At 42.6% G+C, this 15,872-nt stretch overlaps 1 protein-coding gene across 1 annotated transcript in view; it reads left to right on the top strand.

Moving 5' to 3' along the window:
- The window catches only part of flvcr2b (FLVCR choline and putative heme transporter 2b), a 160,765-nt gene that overhangs the window by 21,468 nt on the left and 123,425 nt on the right, over positions 1-15,872 (top strand). The window contains exon 2 of the mRNA XM_084313820.1: positions 13,019-13,160. Within this exon, the coding sequence (XP_084169946.1) occupies positions 13,019-13,160 (142 nt within the window). The remainder of the gene's footprint in view (positions 1-13,018; positions 13,161-15,872) is intronic.

Genomic DNA, 15,872 nt, shown 5'->3' with positions numbered 1-15,872 from the left:
CGACCTGGACGTTCAGGCCTACAGGACGGCCATCACAGTACTCAGGCTGGAGGATGTGGCATTTAATGAGGCTAACGGCACACTCCTGTGCGACGTTTCCACGGGGCGGCCGCGACCGGTGGTGCCCAGCAGTTGGAGACGTCATGTAACGGGTAACAGGGCGTCTCAAAAGCAGGTGGCAGCCAAGTTCATTTGGCACGGGCTGAAAAAGGATGTGAGCGGGTGGGTTAAGACCTGTGTGATGTGCCAGCGCGCTAAGGTACACCGCCACATTAAAGCTCCTTTGGCCCAGTTCTCCGTGCCCGAAAGGAGGTTTGACCATGTGAATGTGGACCTGGTGGGTCCATTATCCCCATCGCATGGTTTCACATACCTCCTCACGATGGTGGACAGAACCACTCGGTGGCCAGAGGCCGTTCCGCTGTCATCCACAACGTCCACTGATGTGGCTCGGGCGTTTATATATACGTGGGTGGCCCGGTTCGGTGCTCCGTCTGACCTTTCGTCGGTCCGCGGACCTCAGTTCACCTCGCTCAGCCCCCGCGGTGGGGGCGACCTCCCCGTGTTAAACCTCGTCACCCTAGGTCGCTTTTTGAAAATATGAGTCCCTCACCGCCCATTAGGCACCTTGCCCCTTGCCCTCCCCGCCACCGCAAGGCCCCAGGGGGTCCCACGGTAGCTCATATGCCGGCTCCAGTTGTTCGGAGCCGTTATGGTCGGGAGGTCCGTCTACCGACCCGTTTTGTGAGTTAGTAGGGTGAATTCTGGGGGGACATATGTAGTGGGCACTTACATGGGCACTTACCTGGACGGGACATAATCCACCTACACTGTCACTTTAAGGACACGGGGCATCCGGGGTATCTAGAGCGGCCATATTAACGCTTGACTTTGTTTGTTGTGGTATCCATGGCTATGCTATTAAATGATGCACACTGATGTGTGGTCAAAGAAACTTCACTCTCTTTGGTCGTGATTTCCCGTCTCCTACACTGCTATACTTATTTTATACTTATCTTTTTTGTCTAGCACAGTCTCTGGAGCGTAACAGAAAGAAGCATTTTGTATAAAAGTATTCTGTACTTCTGTATGACGACTAATAAAGAAACTTGAACTTGATAGCTTAAATCCCACTTTGGGACGACCAAGCCAAACAGGTCGCTGCCCCCTTCTCCCTCAGTGTCATTTCAGTGGCCACCATGAGAACACATTCTCCTTTAGCCAAGCTCATTTGACCCCTCCTATATATTTTTGGGAAATATTCCTTATTATTTTGTATTCAGCTTAAAGCTGCTGGTAACTCTGAGAGTTTATGGAAAACCTTTGTTGCATGGGCTTGAAAAGTGATGCAGAGCTTGTTCTATTTCTGCTGGGCAGGTAAACATACTCTTGCTAATTGCTCTGAGGTTGCCTACTGCAGCTTTAATAAGGAATTTGGTTTGTCAAATTCCTTGAACTACTTGAGCATTTTCAGTGAGTTTTGGTCTCTTTAACACTTTGAGTGCCAGCGACGAGATTTCTCGTTAGTTCATGCCGACCGTTGAGTGCCAGCGATGAGATATCTCGTTTTTTTTTTTTATTTTAATTCATATTCATCTAGTCCCACATTAGTGCTGCAAACTCTCTCTGAGCTCCATTGGGAAAATACCGCCCCCTATCGTCTCTCCCTGTGGTACTGCACCCCTTTGGAATGGATTGAATGAAACACATGGGGGGGGGGGGGGGGGGAATCCTGCTTCCTCATTTTACTTCTCGGGCAAGTCACCCGAGTGGATCGGATTCATTGTGGATCATCAGAACAGCGTGGAATACATATTTCCAGTACCCAGCGTTGGATCAATAAACGCAATCGATATTTGGAATGGCGATCAGGAATTGGAATAATCTTTTTGGAGAACATCTGATCTGAGGTAAGGAATCTATTTGACCAGTCGTAGGATAATCAGAGCTTTTTTCACCTATATATCGTGTGCCCTATGTGTGTGTGTGTGTGTGTGCTGATCAGGAAATGAGAATCGATTTTTCAGCTCGCTTCTATAGCGTGCATAAGTACACACATACTATCGATAATCTAGCGTTTATTTGAAAACTATTCATAAATAGGCCGAAGAATTACAGTTTTTTGTGTATTCCAGTAAAGGGCGATTATCACAGAATCTTTATATTTTCTTGAAACTTAAAAAAAAAACGAGCGTCAAAATGGTATAAACGGAAATGAACCGATAAAATAAATAAATAAATAAAATTAAATAAAAATCCGTTTCGACAATGTTGACTGCAAACAAGTCATTGATAAGCGACGGCCAGATTAGACACATAGCCATAATTTGAGATGTAGTTTATGCGTTCACAAATATGAGAGCGCTATCATTGAAGTGGGTGGTGGCACTCAAGGGGGTAAATAGGAAAACACGGCCTGGCACTCAACCTGTTAATGATGTTTCCTGTAGAGTAAGAATGAATATGCTGTTGAATGAGGTTTGTATTTATTTTGTATGTTATTCAACTGAGTTGTTGCAATTTTCAAATGTCTTGAACCACCTCTCTCCGATATAGCTGTGTTCGTTGAACCAGAGTCATTTCAAAGGGAGATTAACCAAGATCTTCTAAGTTCCTGTAACATTGGCGGGCTTACTGTTTTAACATGACCAACACACTACAGCAGTCAAAACTAGAGCTGCCGCGATTACCGCATTACCGCGGTATCGCTGTTACATCACGGCCACCGCAGAGTAGGCTGAATACCGCGTCACCGCTGTTTTTTATAATAATAATAATAAATTACCCTCCTCTCGTTGGGCTTGCGGCTCTGCAGATATACCCTACTCCTCTATCGAGGTTCCAAGCGACCCTATTGGGTACCAGAAAAGTCACGTGAAACATTGCAGACCACTGATTGGTCAGAAGAGAGACGCGTCACACGTTTTTTACGTCCTGAATGTCAGCTCATCACAACACGGCTAATAACGTTAGCTTTAACTCTCCGCCGGAGTGGACTACCATCACTCTTCAGGAGTACTAAACGAGACATAATGATTTTACTGTCTGCAACGAATGTTATAATAAAAGCCCTTCGTTCTATACACTTGTCTGATTGAAAACTTTATTAACAGACCGCAGAATGGGACAACTCAGCACGCTCTGAGCAAAGAAAGGAACCGAGATATGAATAGAGTATTGCTTCTTGCCTTGCTATGGTCCGGTAAATACGCTGATGTTATTGAACGTATAACTATATAATGTTAATGCCACAAAACGAATGCCTTTATTATAAAGTAGTAACTTTATAGTAATAATAATAAGAAAGGGTCGGGGGGGTTAGGGGTAATAACCGCGGCGGTAGGAAATATTTTGCAAATTAGTGCGGTAAGGAAAACATCAATACCGCGGCAGCTCTAGTCAAAACAATATAGTGCAACTCTACAGACTTGACAGTCGGTGAGTATTGAGTGACCAGATCAGAATAGTACAAATGCTTTCTTTAGTGCAAAGGGTGTGGTGCAGAGATGGTCTGTTATTTACTATAGCGACAGCGTGTTGGCTAGATTATATCTGTTTGTATCCGCATGCACGGTCGCAGGTGATAAGTCAAGTACTACAATGTAGAGAGAGAGAGATTCAATGAAAGATATTGCTTGATGGATGGTATTTCCACAATATTTGACCTCCATTTTTCTACATCTTTGCTTTTTTCCAGCTCTTCTGTCTTCATAGTTTTTTAAAATCCAAAATCCAGACATCTGCCTTTTTAGGGTTGGAGGTGGAGCAGCTCCCTCCACGGTTCACTCTCGCATGGCCTCGTCGTGTGAAGAACCAAACGCTGGCCACACGAGACAAACAGGGGTTAAAGCTTCACGCATCTATGGGCAGAAGCATAATATAAAAATATCGATCTCTGGATTTTATTAATCAATATTGGATCATTCAAATGAAGATCAATCTTCAACTAAGCCGGGATGACCTGTTGCTCTCTATCCAGAATGGAACAATAACAATGACTGAAACACATTAACTGATGTTAATGTGTTAACCGATGTTAACCAAGTTCCCTATCCCATTGCTATGTGTAGACAATGTCTCACAGAGGGGGGGGGGGGGGGGGGTAGCCGGGCAAGAATGAATGGGGATTTTACCGCTTTTAGCTATTTTAACATCCGTTTAAACTGACAATTTACAACAAAGGTAATGTCAATGAGGGGGAGTAGCGTTCACCCCCCCCCCCCCCCCCCTCTCTCTCATGCGACCGTGAAATAGTATGATCTAACCCCTGCTTTTAGGTCACAACAACATGTAATCCTATCCCCAAAATCCATCAAGCATTCAAAGGAACGGTAGATTTCACAAGAGTCCTCTCCTCATTACAGTTCAACGGATAAACCTGCCCCATGTTCATCTGCCAAGTTTCCTGTTATTTGCACAACACACTAAGAGGGGGCAATGAGGTGGTGGGAGGGGTCTGAGTGGAACTCTAAAATCCTTAGGAAGAAGATGTTCCAGTGTCACATGACAAAAGCTGGAGGTGATAAATAGTGGACCATAGTGGGCAAGGCTCAGAGCCAGCAAGCAGCAAGGTGATGATGGCTGCAGGACATTCAACAGTTGCAACAACGGTATCGCAGCGGTTATCGCTCTCTGGCTCATCATCCAGCTACGCAAAGCCTCCTTCTGACCTTTAGTTTACAGCAACTGATGTCTTCAGCTACAGTTGTCAGAATAATAGGCTTGGGGGGTGGGGTGCATCCTCAAGAACAGGGAGGGACCACTTGACCAGAAAACGGAGAGATAAATCGGGAGGACGTCTCACGTCTGCTCGACAGTCGTCTTTACTTGGCTGAAATGTCTCGAAACAATGACATGGATTCCGAGTCCAGCGGTGAGGAATTGCAATTGCCTCCCCGTTCCAGGGTCATAAGGAATCCCGCTCCAAGCCTGGCTTCCCTACAGTGGAGCCCGGGACCTTTGGGCAAAACCCTCTCCACGAACTCCCGTTTAGACTTGGACGTTTCCTGCGGGGGGGACTGGGCGGAACTGGTCCCGAAGGCCGAGGCCAAGCTGTACCACCGTCGCTGGGTCATGCTGTTTCTCTTCAGCGGCGTCTCGGCCAGTAACTCCTTCATGTGGCTCCAGTATGGGATCATCAGCAACATATTCATGCGCTTTTACAACATCGACTCTCTGGCCATCGACTGGCTGTCGATGATCTACCTCCTCACCTACATCCCACTCATCCTGCCTGTCCTCTGGCTCCTGGACAACCGGGGCATCCGTGATTTGGTTATGGTGGGTGCAGCCTTCAACTGCATTGGCGCATGGATAAAAGTCGGCAGTGCCAGTCCCGACCTCTTCCCGGTCACGTTCTTGGGGCAGTTTTTCTGCTCTGTCGGCACGGTGTTCCTCCTCGGTATTCCTTCATACCTGGCCTCCGTCTGGTTTGGACATAAGGAGGTCTCCACCGCCTGCTCCTTAGGGGTGCTGGGAAACCAGGTTTGTCCTCTTTTGTCTCGTCCTTATGACTGGGGGCGATATGCCCAAAATATCACGTCACAATATTTTTCTTTAGTTTTGATGGTATAATGGTTGGTTCCAATACAAAGTACAGTGTGGTTATGACATACGTTTTTATGTCGGTATGGTAATACAATTGTCATGATTATTTAATTCTAAATGAGTCAAGGAAAGAAAATGTGTTTAACTTAAAAATATACAGTATATAATATATATATTTACTAAATGTGTATTGTATGGTTCACAGTGCCTCAGAATGAGTTTTAATTGGATTTAAACATGACATGAGATAGAATAATTCTAAGAATTACATGTATAGTAGTAAATATCTTCTGTAAACTACTTGGAGGCACAAAATCCTCTCCCCAAACTTCATAGTGAACCTTTAAACTTAAAAGTACTCTTCCTTTAAGGAAGCAATGAGGGCTGGGTATCGTTTGAAAATGTTCGATACCGGTGTCGATACCGATAGCTGGATTTCGATACTGATACCAAAACCATACTGTTTTCGATACCCTGTGTGTGTGTGTGTGTGTGTGTGTGTGTGTGTGTGTGTGTGTGTGTGTGAGCCAATTGGTGACGTTACATTTTGGATGATTTTAGAAATGCTATATAACAAACATGCTTATTGGCTCACTGACACTGATGAGATTAACTACTTAGTACTTGCATATCGAAATTTCGATACCACAGGCACACCACAGCATTTATTCTTTTTATACTTGATTGGCTTTAGATCAATACTGTGATCTAGGAGTGTCACAGTAAATTGACAAAAAAATATTTTAAATGACCGCATCGATGAAAAACATTTCATTGGTGGCAGTTAAATGTACCAAACCGTCTCGTCTGATGGAAATGCAAAAGAAGAAGAATCATCATTTCATCCAGAAGAACTAAGATGGTTCAAGCATGGTCTAAAAAGGGCTTAAAGTGCTGCTTTAGCTCAATCTCAGTGTGCATTAATTGGGGAAGTAAACTTGACTGTAAATATTCAATAAGTTTTTTTTAATGAAATGTATTCATTCAGATGCACCGATTGATCAATAAAATAATCGTTTGATGAATTACTTGAATAATGGTTAGTAGCAGACAGTTCTACAATGATCTCTGTATTGCCACACATACAATTTCAACTCATTTCTCACTCACTAGATAAGAAAATAAATGACAAGGAGGTTGATTTATTATTTCAGCCTGTTCTTTCAAGAGAGCCCTTTTTATTCACTGTCAAAAGTCCATGTCTTTTGTTGTCATAAAGTTTAACAATTTGTACAGACTGTAACAAGTGTCTTGTTGAGCAACAAGTGGCTTAAGTCAGGATTTTTCACTTGCCTGCTTCCTCTGACTTGAAAATTTATTTTGATAAGGGATATATACGCTTTTAATTTTAAAATGTGAATTATTTACCGGTAATACTAAATGGTAGGTATTTCACACCTGGCTAGGATGAATAGGCTACCATGTGCTTTGGATGTTGTTCTTCTTTATTTTCTTTTTCAGCCTACGTCAGTCTTTTAAATATACTTTATGATGCACACCAAGCAGCTACACAGAATATTCTAAGAACAGCTTGGAACATTCTAACCTTTTTATAACCTAGTATAATCTTTTTACAACATTAAAGGTGCTATAGATAACATTCAGCCACTAGATGTCTAAAAGCATACCATTTATCCAATTGGGTGCATTCCACGTGGGAAAATGGGAAGTAGTGAGGGGATACATGCATGCAACATGTAAACAACATACATTTTGGACCCATCAACCTTTTTTAAACAATAAATAAATTATTCAATATTTTTATTACGCACCTCTCTAAATGCTATTTTGATGTTTGTTTTTTTACTCTACATAAAATACTCTACATAAAATAAATAAATAAAATATTATTTATAGCACCTTTGAATTACAAATGTTTGCTAATTCGCAGTCACTAATCATGGTGTGTGTGTGTGTGTGTGCGTGGTTTCTCATCAAATGCAGTATACAAGGGTTCTTCTGTTAGGGCGCGGATCCACCTGCCTCATATTTATGACCGCACGCGTCTTTTTTCAATGTATCCCAATGGGGAGAGAGCGTATGCGGCCGCATGCACCGCCTATATAGGAAATGCGCTGCAGTCGGCTTCTTTTTTCATCTTTTTTGTGCGGCCGAAAGTTGAAACTTTCTGAACTTTCAGAGCGATGCGCTGAGCTCATTTTCAGACAACCAATCACAGCCATTCATATCTACCACTCTGTTCGTAACCTGACACCGGAGCTGCCTGCCTGTCTTGGCTGTCTCCCACAGTAGACGGGCCATTGAGATTCGCGACAAATACACTAATAATAATAACTACACGAATACACTACTAAAAAGCTAATAAAAAGCAAAGGGCGAACTGTGGTGTCAGGCAATAACTATATATATAATTAATATACAATAAAGTTATTAAAATATGCTATAATATGTGCAAAACCGCGGCAGGAAAAAACGATAAAAGGATGGCTGTAGATTTCTTTCTGTCATCTACAAGATGCGCTTCATGCCAGCACTGCCGGCGCACTGCCAGTGTTTTTGTGAGATTAGATTGTTTTCTTGCCCATTATTTTACCAAAGTGTTAGAAGTCTGTTCACTCTGCTGCCTTCTTGATAACGGAGACTAACGAGACCAGACCCCTGTCTCTTTGAATGGAACAAGACTAATGTAGGAGAATGGAGCTTCTTAACACATTGAGTGCCATGGACGTTTTTTGTCGTTAGTTCATGCCGACCTTTGAGTGCCCCCGACGCTATATAGCGTTTGTCTTTTTTTTTTGATTGGCGATTTGAATTCATATTTCATCAATCGAGCCTCGGGTTAGTGCTGCAGAGTCTCTCTGAGCTCAATTGGGAAGATACCGCCCCCTATCGTTTCTCCCTGTGGTACTGCACCCCATTACTTTACACTGATGCAGGGAGGGTGGCCAGTTTCCTCATTTTACTTTTCCGTCAAGGCCAACTGAAGGATAGATTGTGCTTGCCTGCCCGGAAAACGCGTGCATTATGTATTTACAGGACCCAACACTAATCAATAAGCGTGATCGATATTTGGAATGGCGATCAGGAATTGGAATAATCTTTTTGGATAACATCTGATCTCCGGTAAGGAATTTATTTGACCAGTCTTAGGATAATCAGAGCTGTTTTCACAGAGATATAAGCGTTTGCCCTGTGCGTGTGTGTGTGTGCGCGGTGATCGCTGATGAGGAAATGAGAGAATCGATTTTTCAGCCCGCCTCTATAGCGTGCATAAGTACACATACAACTATCGATAATCTAGCGTTTATTTGAAAACTATTCATAAATAGGCTGAAAAATGACAGTTTTTGTGTATGCTAGAATATTCCAGTAAATGCCTTTTATCACGGAATCTATATATTTTCCTGAAAAACGAGGGCTTTTCAAAATGCTATAAAACAAAAATGAACCGATTTAAAAAAAAAAAAAAAAAAAAAAAATCCGTTTCGACAATGTTGACTGCAAACAAGTCATTGATAAGCGACAGGCAGATTAGACACATAGCCATAATGTAAGACAGAGATTATGCGTTCACAACGCTATCATTGAAGTGGGTGGTGGTATTTAAAGGGGACATGTACTATAAATGTCATTTTTCAGTCTCTAGCATTGTATTATAGTAATAGGAGTTCGTATCAATGTGTTTTAGTGTCTAAATACCATATTGGCGGATTGCTCTGATTCAGCTCAGATCATTTCCTTCTCCAGTAAATTAGGCCATCCTGATTTGAAGGCCTGAATGACGTTACTCAGGCTCTGGGTAGCAGACAGTGATGTGATTGGCTCTGTGGTTGTAGCTAATGCCCGCCCACAATCTACCTAGAGTCCTAGACTGACTGTTAGGGATGGGTACCGAATTCGGTACTTTTGAGGTACCGAACCGAAACACGTCGGTACTACCGAGTATCGAATCAAGTGAGAAACCGAAAAAAAAATAAAAAAAATATATATATATTTATATTTTTTTTACTTTTTTTTTTTTTTTTTTACTTTTTTCTTTTCATGTCAACGTTCACACGCACAATATATGCTTACCTAGGATTTGACTTGATTCAACAACAAAGCAGTCGGAGCAATGACAAGCCGAAAACTGTCAATTGTAGTTATTTGAAGTTTGGATTTTTTTTTTATGACTGAGGTAGGTAAATTAAATTTCTTGAGACTAAAGTACCGAAAAAAGGTACCGTTGGGTACCGGTATCGATTCACAGGTACCGGTACCTGTATCGGTTCAAATGTGAAAGGTACCCATCCCTACTGACTGTACACAGCGAGTGAAAACCACTTCCTCATAGTCTGCGTGCACTCTGGAGGGAGAGAGAGAGAGAGAGAGAGAGAGAGAGAGAGAGAGCATTCAGGAGCACTTGGGGGGGGGGGACCTGCCGCGTGGAGGTCCGCGCGATGATAGAAAGAAAAAAAGGAAGAGGGAGGAAGGGAGGCCCCCCCCCACAAGCTGTTGCGCAGCACACCGAGAGGCAGAGAAAAAAAGAACGGCCTGTCTTTTTGTTTCTCTCTCTCTCTCTCTCACCCCCTCCCACCCCCTCCCTCTCTCTCTCTCTCTCTCTCTCTATCTACCAGTCGCAGACTGTGTGGACTGACTGTCACTCAAAGTGCTTATGGGCGGAGCCAGGCCAAAACAGCCTGAAATCTTGAACCTGAGAAATTATGGTTTTGAGTACTTGATTAGAAATATAAAACGATGTATTTTTTGGAAAAAAAACATACATATGTCTTCAATACACTCACAGGAATTGTGTAAAGTTGCCCAAATAGTGCTAGGAATAGCAGTACATGTCCCCTTTAACCATGCTTTACCATGTTAATGGCTGGCACTCAAACTGTTAAGGGAAATGGACGAGGCTGGACTTAATCAGATTATCTAGTACTTTATTCAATTATAGGTACTGTAGTTTACAAAATGAGTGGGATACCCGGCCGGTTCCCCAGAAGGAAGTAAGACATTTCACTATCATTGATACTTATAGACGTTCAAGACCAGCTGATCAAATGACCAAAATGACTTTGACGAGTCCCCCCTAATCCTGACTCAAGACCCTGGTGACCTGGCTTCAACATTCTAGGTTATGTTATCTTGCTTGACCTGCTTTGTACACATTCTGCTTTGAATATTGTTTGGTGAAGACAAACACAACCCTTCCCACAGAGGTCTGTCAACGTCAGTGTTTACAGAGCACGAGGAGAGGATAGTGTCTTTTACATGACTTCAATATCACAGAATTGTAGATTAATAGTAATTATGATTTTATGTTATAGTAACCGTACATTTTCCACTACACTAACAAGACCAGACCCCTGTCTCTTTGAATGGGGAGTCATCCGCATGTGAGAGTCATTATCATTGTTTTTAAATGGTGACAACAGAATGGTTAATTTGGTCAAAAAGGACAATGTTGTGGTAGAAAAATGCCCTTTCCCCACTTAGACCAGCTTCTACATTATGCACCATCCAATGGTTTATGCCACAGAGAGTCCTTGGTTACTATGGCAACCACTGATCCCAGCCTTTTTCTTTTAGCAGAGATCATCATTTGAATTTAAAACATCTTCAAAACTCACAATTCATGTCAATGTAGCATCACATTAATCTTGTCTGACTATTTATTTTGTAGCAGGTTTTGTTGTTGCCGCCATCTTTAGTGTTACAGATTGTTCCACAAAACTACCACAGTGACCCATTTCCTCATTACATAGACTCTGATTTCATACAAAGCATTTGATTTATTTGACGTAACAGAAATATACACGTATAAAAGGTTATATACTGCGACAAATACATATTTGTTGAAAATGTCGGACTATAAAGTTGAAGCATACGTTTTTTCCATTGTGACAGTCGGTCACCTCTTTCTCACACACACAGATATCCAGCCAGTTATGTAACATGTCGGATCATCTATACGGCCTGTGGGGTGTTTTGCCGCCACTATTTATGCTGTTTCTTTAACAACTCTGTATTTGGTTAAATTCTTTGGTTGTCTTTGATGAAGCAAGCAGAATGAAAAGGTCAGACATTTGCTTTATGAGTATATTATGGTGTTATGAGTACACACACACACACACACACGTTTTTGAATGACATGAACAAATACAGATTTTCAAATCAACAATTCCAGTGGTCTGTACTGTTGTTATTTAGTGAGGTTACGTGTATAGTGTCCTTGCTTGCTGTATTAACCCCTTAGCTGGCTGGTCTTAAATGGATATTTCACTTTAGTAGAACTTCGGTAGTCTTACCTCTAATGTAAAGTCATCTTGACGTAAACTAGAGACCACTGCCTTCGTCGGCCGTCAACACCACCATTCCTCCCATGTGTCAGGCTCCTCATTCACTAAATATTAATACATATCATACTGAAGTATAAACAAACTATACAGCAATATTATTCTGTGTAATATATATCTTTCTGAGTCCAAGGTACTTTTTAACTGTCCCCCCCCGAATGATCAGTAAAATAATTATTTATTATTTATATATCTACACCTGTACGTCACAGCCGGCTAAAACGGCTCTGTTTCTACGCCTGTATGCCTCTGCTCTGCCCAAGAGAGTCAAAGGTTTGACCAAATCTGGACATCCACGACCAAAATGGGTTGAAAGAAAATGTGGCTATAACTTTGAATTGCGAGTATCACTAATAACCAAAGATTAACCATGTCTGAACATTGATGAGTTATGCAATGATCATGTAGTTATCAGAAAAGTAAACAGACTATTTCTTATGTATAAGGAAACCATACCTTTATGGCTGCATTCATCGTTTCCATGGAGACGTAAACAAGGCTGCACAGATGCAGTGCAATTTTAGTTTTTTCAACTCATTGCTGGTTCTTGTTTATAAAAGAGACAAGAAAAAATATGGGGGAAACAATAATATAATATTATTAATTATATACGTTAAGGGAAAATAATATGAATAAAGGTGGCACCGGTTAGTTTACTTCCTCTTTGGAATGGAATGGAAGTTGAATGTCGTTCAACTCTGCATAGGAGAGTGCTTTCTTCCAGCAAGGCAGCAGGTAACCACGGTAACCACTCCCCAAAACATTCCATGCAAGGCAAAGATACACAGCACACTCAAAAGTAATACATCCTGTAACGACTCATCAAATGCCAAAACAACATGGATGCCTGTAAATATTGGTTGCCACTTTCAAAAGAAAATACCTCATTTCTGTGCAATATTCAGTAAGAAATCATGATATTACTGTTCCACTGTGACACACCAATTTGCTAAATGTATGTACACATAGCAACCATTGTTTTGCACATAGCAACCGTTGTCTCCTCCAACATGGAGGAGGAAAGTAACGGTTGCGAATGGAGGATTAAAGAAAAGAGGGCGGCACTTGAGATGGGTAAATGATGTACCTGTCGCTGTGCTCTGTAGACATGGTGATCTAATGGTGAAACAGGAGAATTAACACCTACTGCGTGTTACTTTGTCTTCCAGCTGGGTATTGCCATAGGGTTCCTGGTGCCGCCTATCCTGGTGCCGAACGTGGAGGACCTGGATGAGTTGGCCCACCACATCAGGATCATGTTCTACATCACAGCGGGCGTGGCCACGTTACTCTTTGTTCTGGTTGTCATTGGTAAGATATTTACCTAAATAGTAATTCATTCTCATACTGCAGTTTTAATTAAAGGTTGTATAGATTACAACGCTTTTATGTAGAGCAGGGGTTCTCAAACTTTTTTATACCACAACCTAATTTTATTTAGGAATTTCTTTGGCAACCCCCCACACTTAACTCATTGACTGCCAGTGCCACGCTGTTTTTCCATATTTCCATGCTCGTACCCACAGACTCCGTGTTAGGAGCACAGCAGGGTGGTTTAGTGTCACCGTACCCACAGTGTTGAGAGCACAGCAGGGTGGTTTAGGGCCCCGTACCCACAGTGTTGGGAGCACAGCAGGGTGGTTTAGTGTCACCGTACCCACAGTGTTGGGAGCACAGCAGGGTGGTTTAGTGTCACCGTACCCACAGACTCTGTGTTAGGAGCACAGCAGGGTGGTTTAGTGTCACCATACCCACAGTGTTGGGAGCACAGCAGGGTGGTTTAGTGTCACCATACCCACAGTGTTGGGAGCACAGCAGGGTGGTTTAGTGTCACCGCACCCACAGTGTTGGGAGCACAGCAGGGTGGTTTAGTGTCACCGTACCCACAGTGTTGGGAGCACAGCAGGGTGGTTTAGTGTCACCGTACCCACAGTGTTGGGAGCACAGCAGGGTGGTTTAGTGTCACCATACCCACAGTGTTGGGAGCACAGCAGGGTGGTTTAGTGTCACCGTACCCACAGTGTTGGGAGCACGGCAGGGTGGTTTAGTGTCACCATACCCACAGTGTTGGGAGCACAGCAGGGTGGTTTAGTGTCACCATACCCACAGTGTTGGGAGCACAGCAGGGTGGTTTAGTGTCACCGTACCCACAGTGTTGGGAGCACAGCAGGGTGGTTTAGTGTCACCGTACCCACAGTGTTGGGAGCACAGCAGGGTGGTTTAGTGTCACCGTACCCACAGTGTTGGGAGCACGGCAGGGTGGTTTAGTGTCACCATACCCACAGTGTTGGGAGCACAGCAGGGTGGTTTAGTGTCACCGTACCCACAGTGTTGGGAGCACAGCAGGGTGGTTTAGTGTCACCGTACCCACAGTGTTGGGAGCACAGCAGGGTGGTTTAGTGTCACCGTACCCACAGTGTTGGGAGCACAGCAGGGTGGTTTAGTGTCACCGCAGTCTTCCCCCGTCAGGCCTTTATTTTTTAACCACTTCTCAGGAACGTCAGAGAGGGAGGAAGCCATGCTTGGGAAAGAGAAGCACTTTTAACCCTTTCACTACCACACTACAGAAGGTTAACCCTTTCACTACCACACTACAGACCTTTTATCGTGTGGCAGTGAACAGGTTAACAGTCTGTATTGTCGCAGTGAAAGGGTTAACCATTTGGTAGTGAAAGGGTGAATGTAGAGCCATATGAAATCCGTTTTATTTTTTTCCAAATTCCATTTTATTTTTTCCAAATTCCATTTTTTCCGTTTTAATATTTCAGAATTCTGTATTTTGCTTTGTACCCTCATTTTACCATCAAAATAGTGTCTAATAAGTGGGAATGAATACATTTCCACAATTTAATAAGATATAACAGTCCATTTAATAGGGCTGTCTTAAATACTTCGAAGCTTCGAAGCTTCGTTCGATGGGCATGGGATTCGAATATAAAAATAAAATTCGATTATTAAAAAAAAAAAATATATATATATATGACGGCTTACAATATTTCATGAAAGCAAAGTGTTTTGTTTGTCTAAGATTTAAAAAGGTTTAAACTTTACAGCACTGACAAAGTTGAACAAAGTGCTGTACAAGTCCCACAACATAAAAGAAAGAAACAGTTAAAAAACAAAACAAAAGAAAACGTATTTTTTTTTATACTTTTTTATAGTTGATTCCATTTTTATTGCTCAATTCCGCGATTCCGTCCGCGATTCCGTGATTGCGGATTCCATATGGCTCTAGGTGAATGGGATACTCTGAACGTGGTGTCACTTCAGTCGATCCAAAGAGACCTCGAGATTTGTAAGATAAGTGGAAGAAGTTTGGAAGTAGATGGGTTAGCCTAATGGTTGGAGAAGCGGGTTTGTGACCGGAAAGTCGCTGGTTCGATCCCCCGGACCGGTAGGAAAAAATCTGGGCTGGGGAAGTGAATTAATAACTCTCCTATCCCCTTAACACCAACCGCTGAAGTGTCTTGAGCAAGGCACTTAACCCCCAACTGCTCCAGTGGAGTTTCTCAGCGGACAATGGTGGCAGACTGTGGTTGTACTGGGCAGCTCCCAGGTGTGAATGGAACTGTGTGAATGTGAAGCAGGGCATTCCTGAAATGGAGCATCCGCTCAGCGAACCTACCCTGGGTAAATAAAGGTTAATAAATTGTTAGCAATGCCAGTTGAAGTCAGTGGAGTATGAAGCGTGTCTCTGTTCCTGTCGGTCGGGGACTGCTATGGACACACACTGTTTGATCTGCTAGTAGGACAGGTTGACTCAGGACGACTCCAGGACATCAGATAGGCTTCTTAAAATGGAATGGGTGAATTATCCCTTTTTAACACTTTCAGAGCCCTTGCTTAACCATGATTTACCCGTTGAATGCCACCATCCACTTCAATGTTAGCGTTAAAAACGCCTAATCTATGTTTTAAATTATGGCTATGTGTCTAATCTGCCCGTCGCTTTATCAATGACTCGTTTGCAGTCAACATTGTCGAAGCGGATTGTTTTTTTATCGGTTCATTTTCGTTTTTATA

The sequence above is a fragment of the Notolepis coatsorum genome (assembly GCF_963971535.1).
Source record: "Notolepis coatsorum genome assembly, chromosome: 5".
NCBI classification, from domain to species: Eukaryota; Metazoa; Chordata; class Actinopteri; order Aulopiformes; family Paralepididae; genus Notolepis; species Notolepis coatsorum.
The sequence above is the reverse complement of the archived record's forward strand: the minus strand, read 5'-3'. Positions and strand labels throughout refer to the sequence as shown.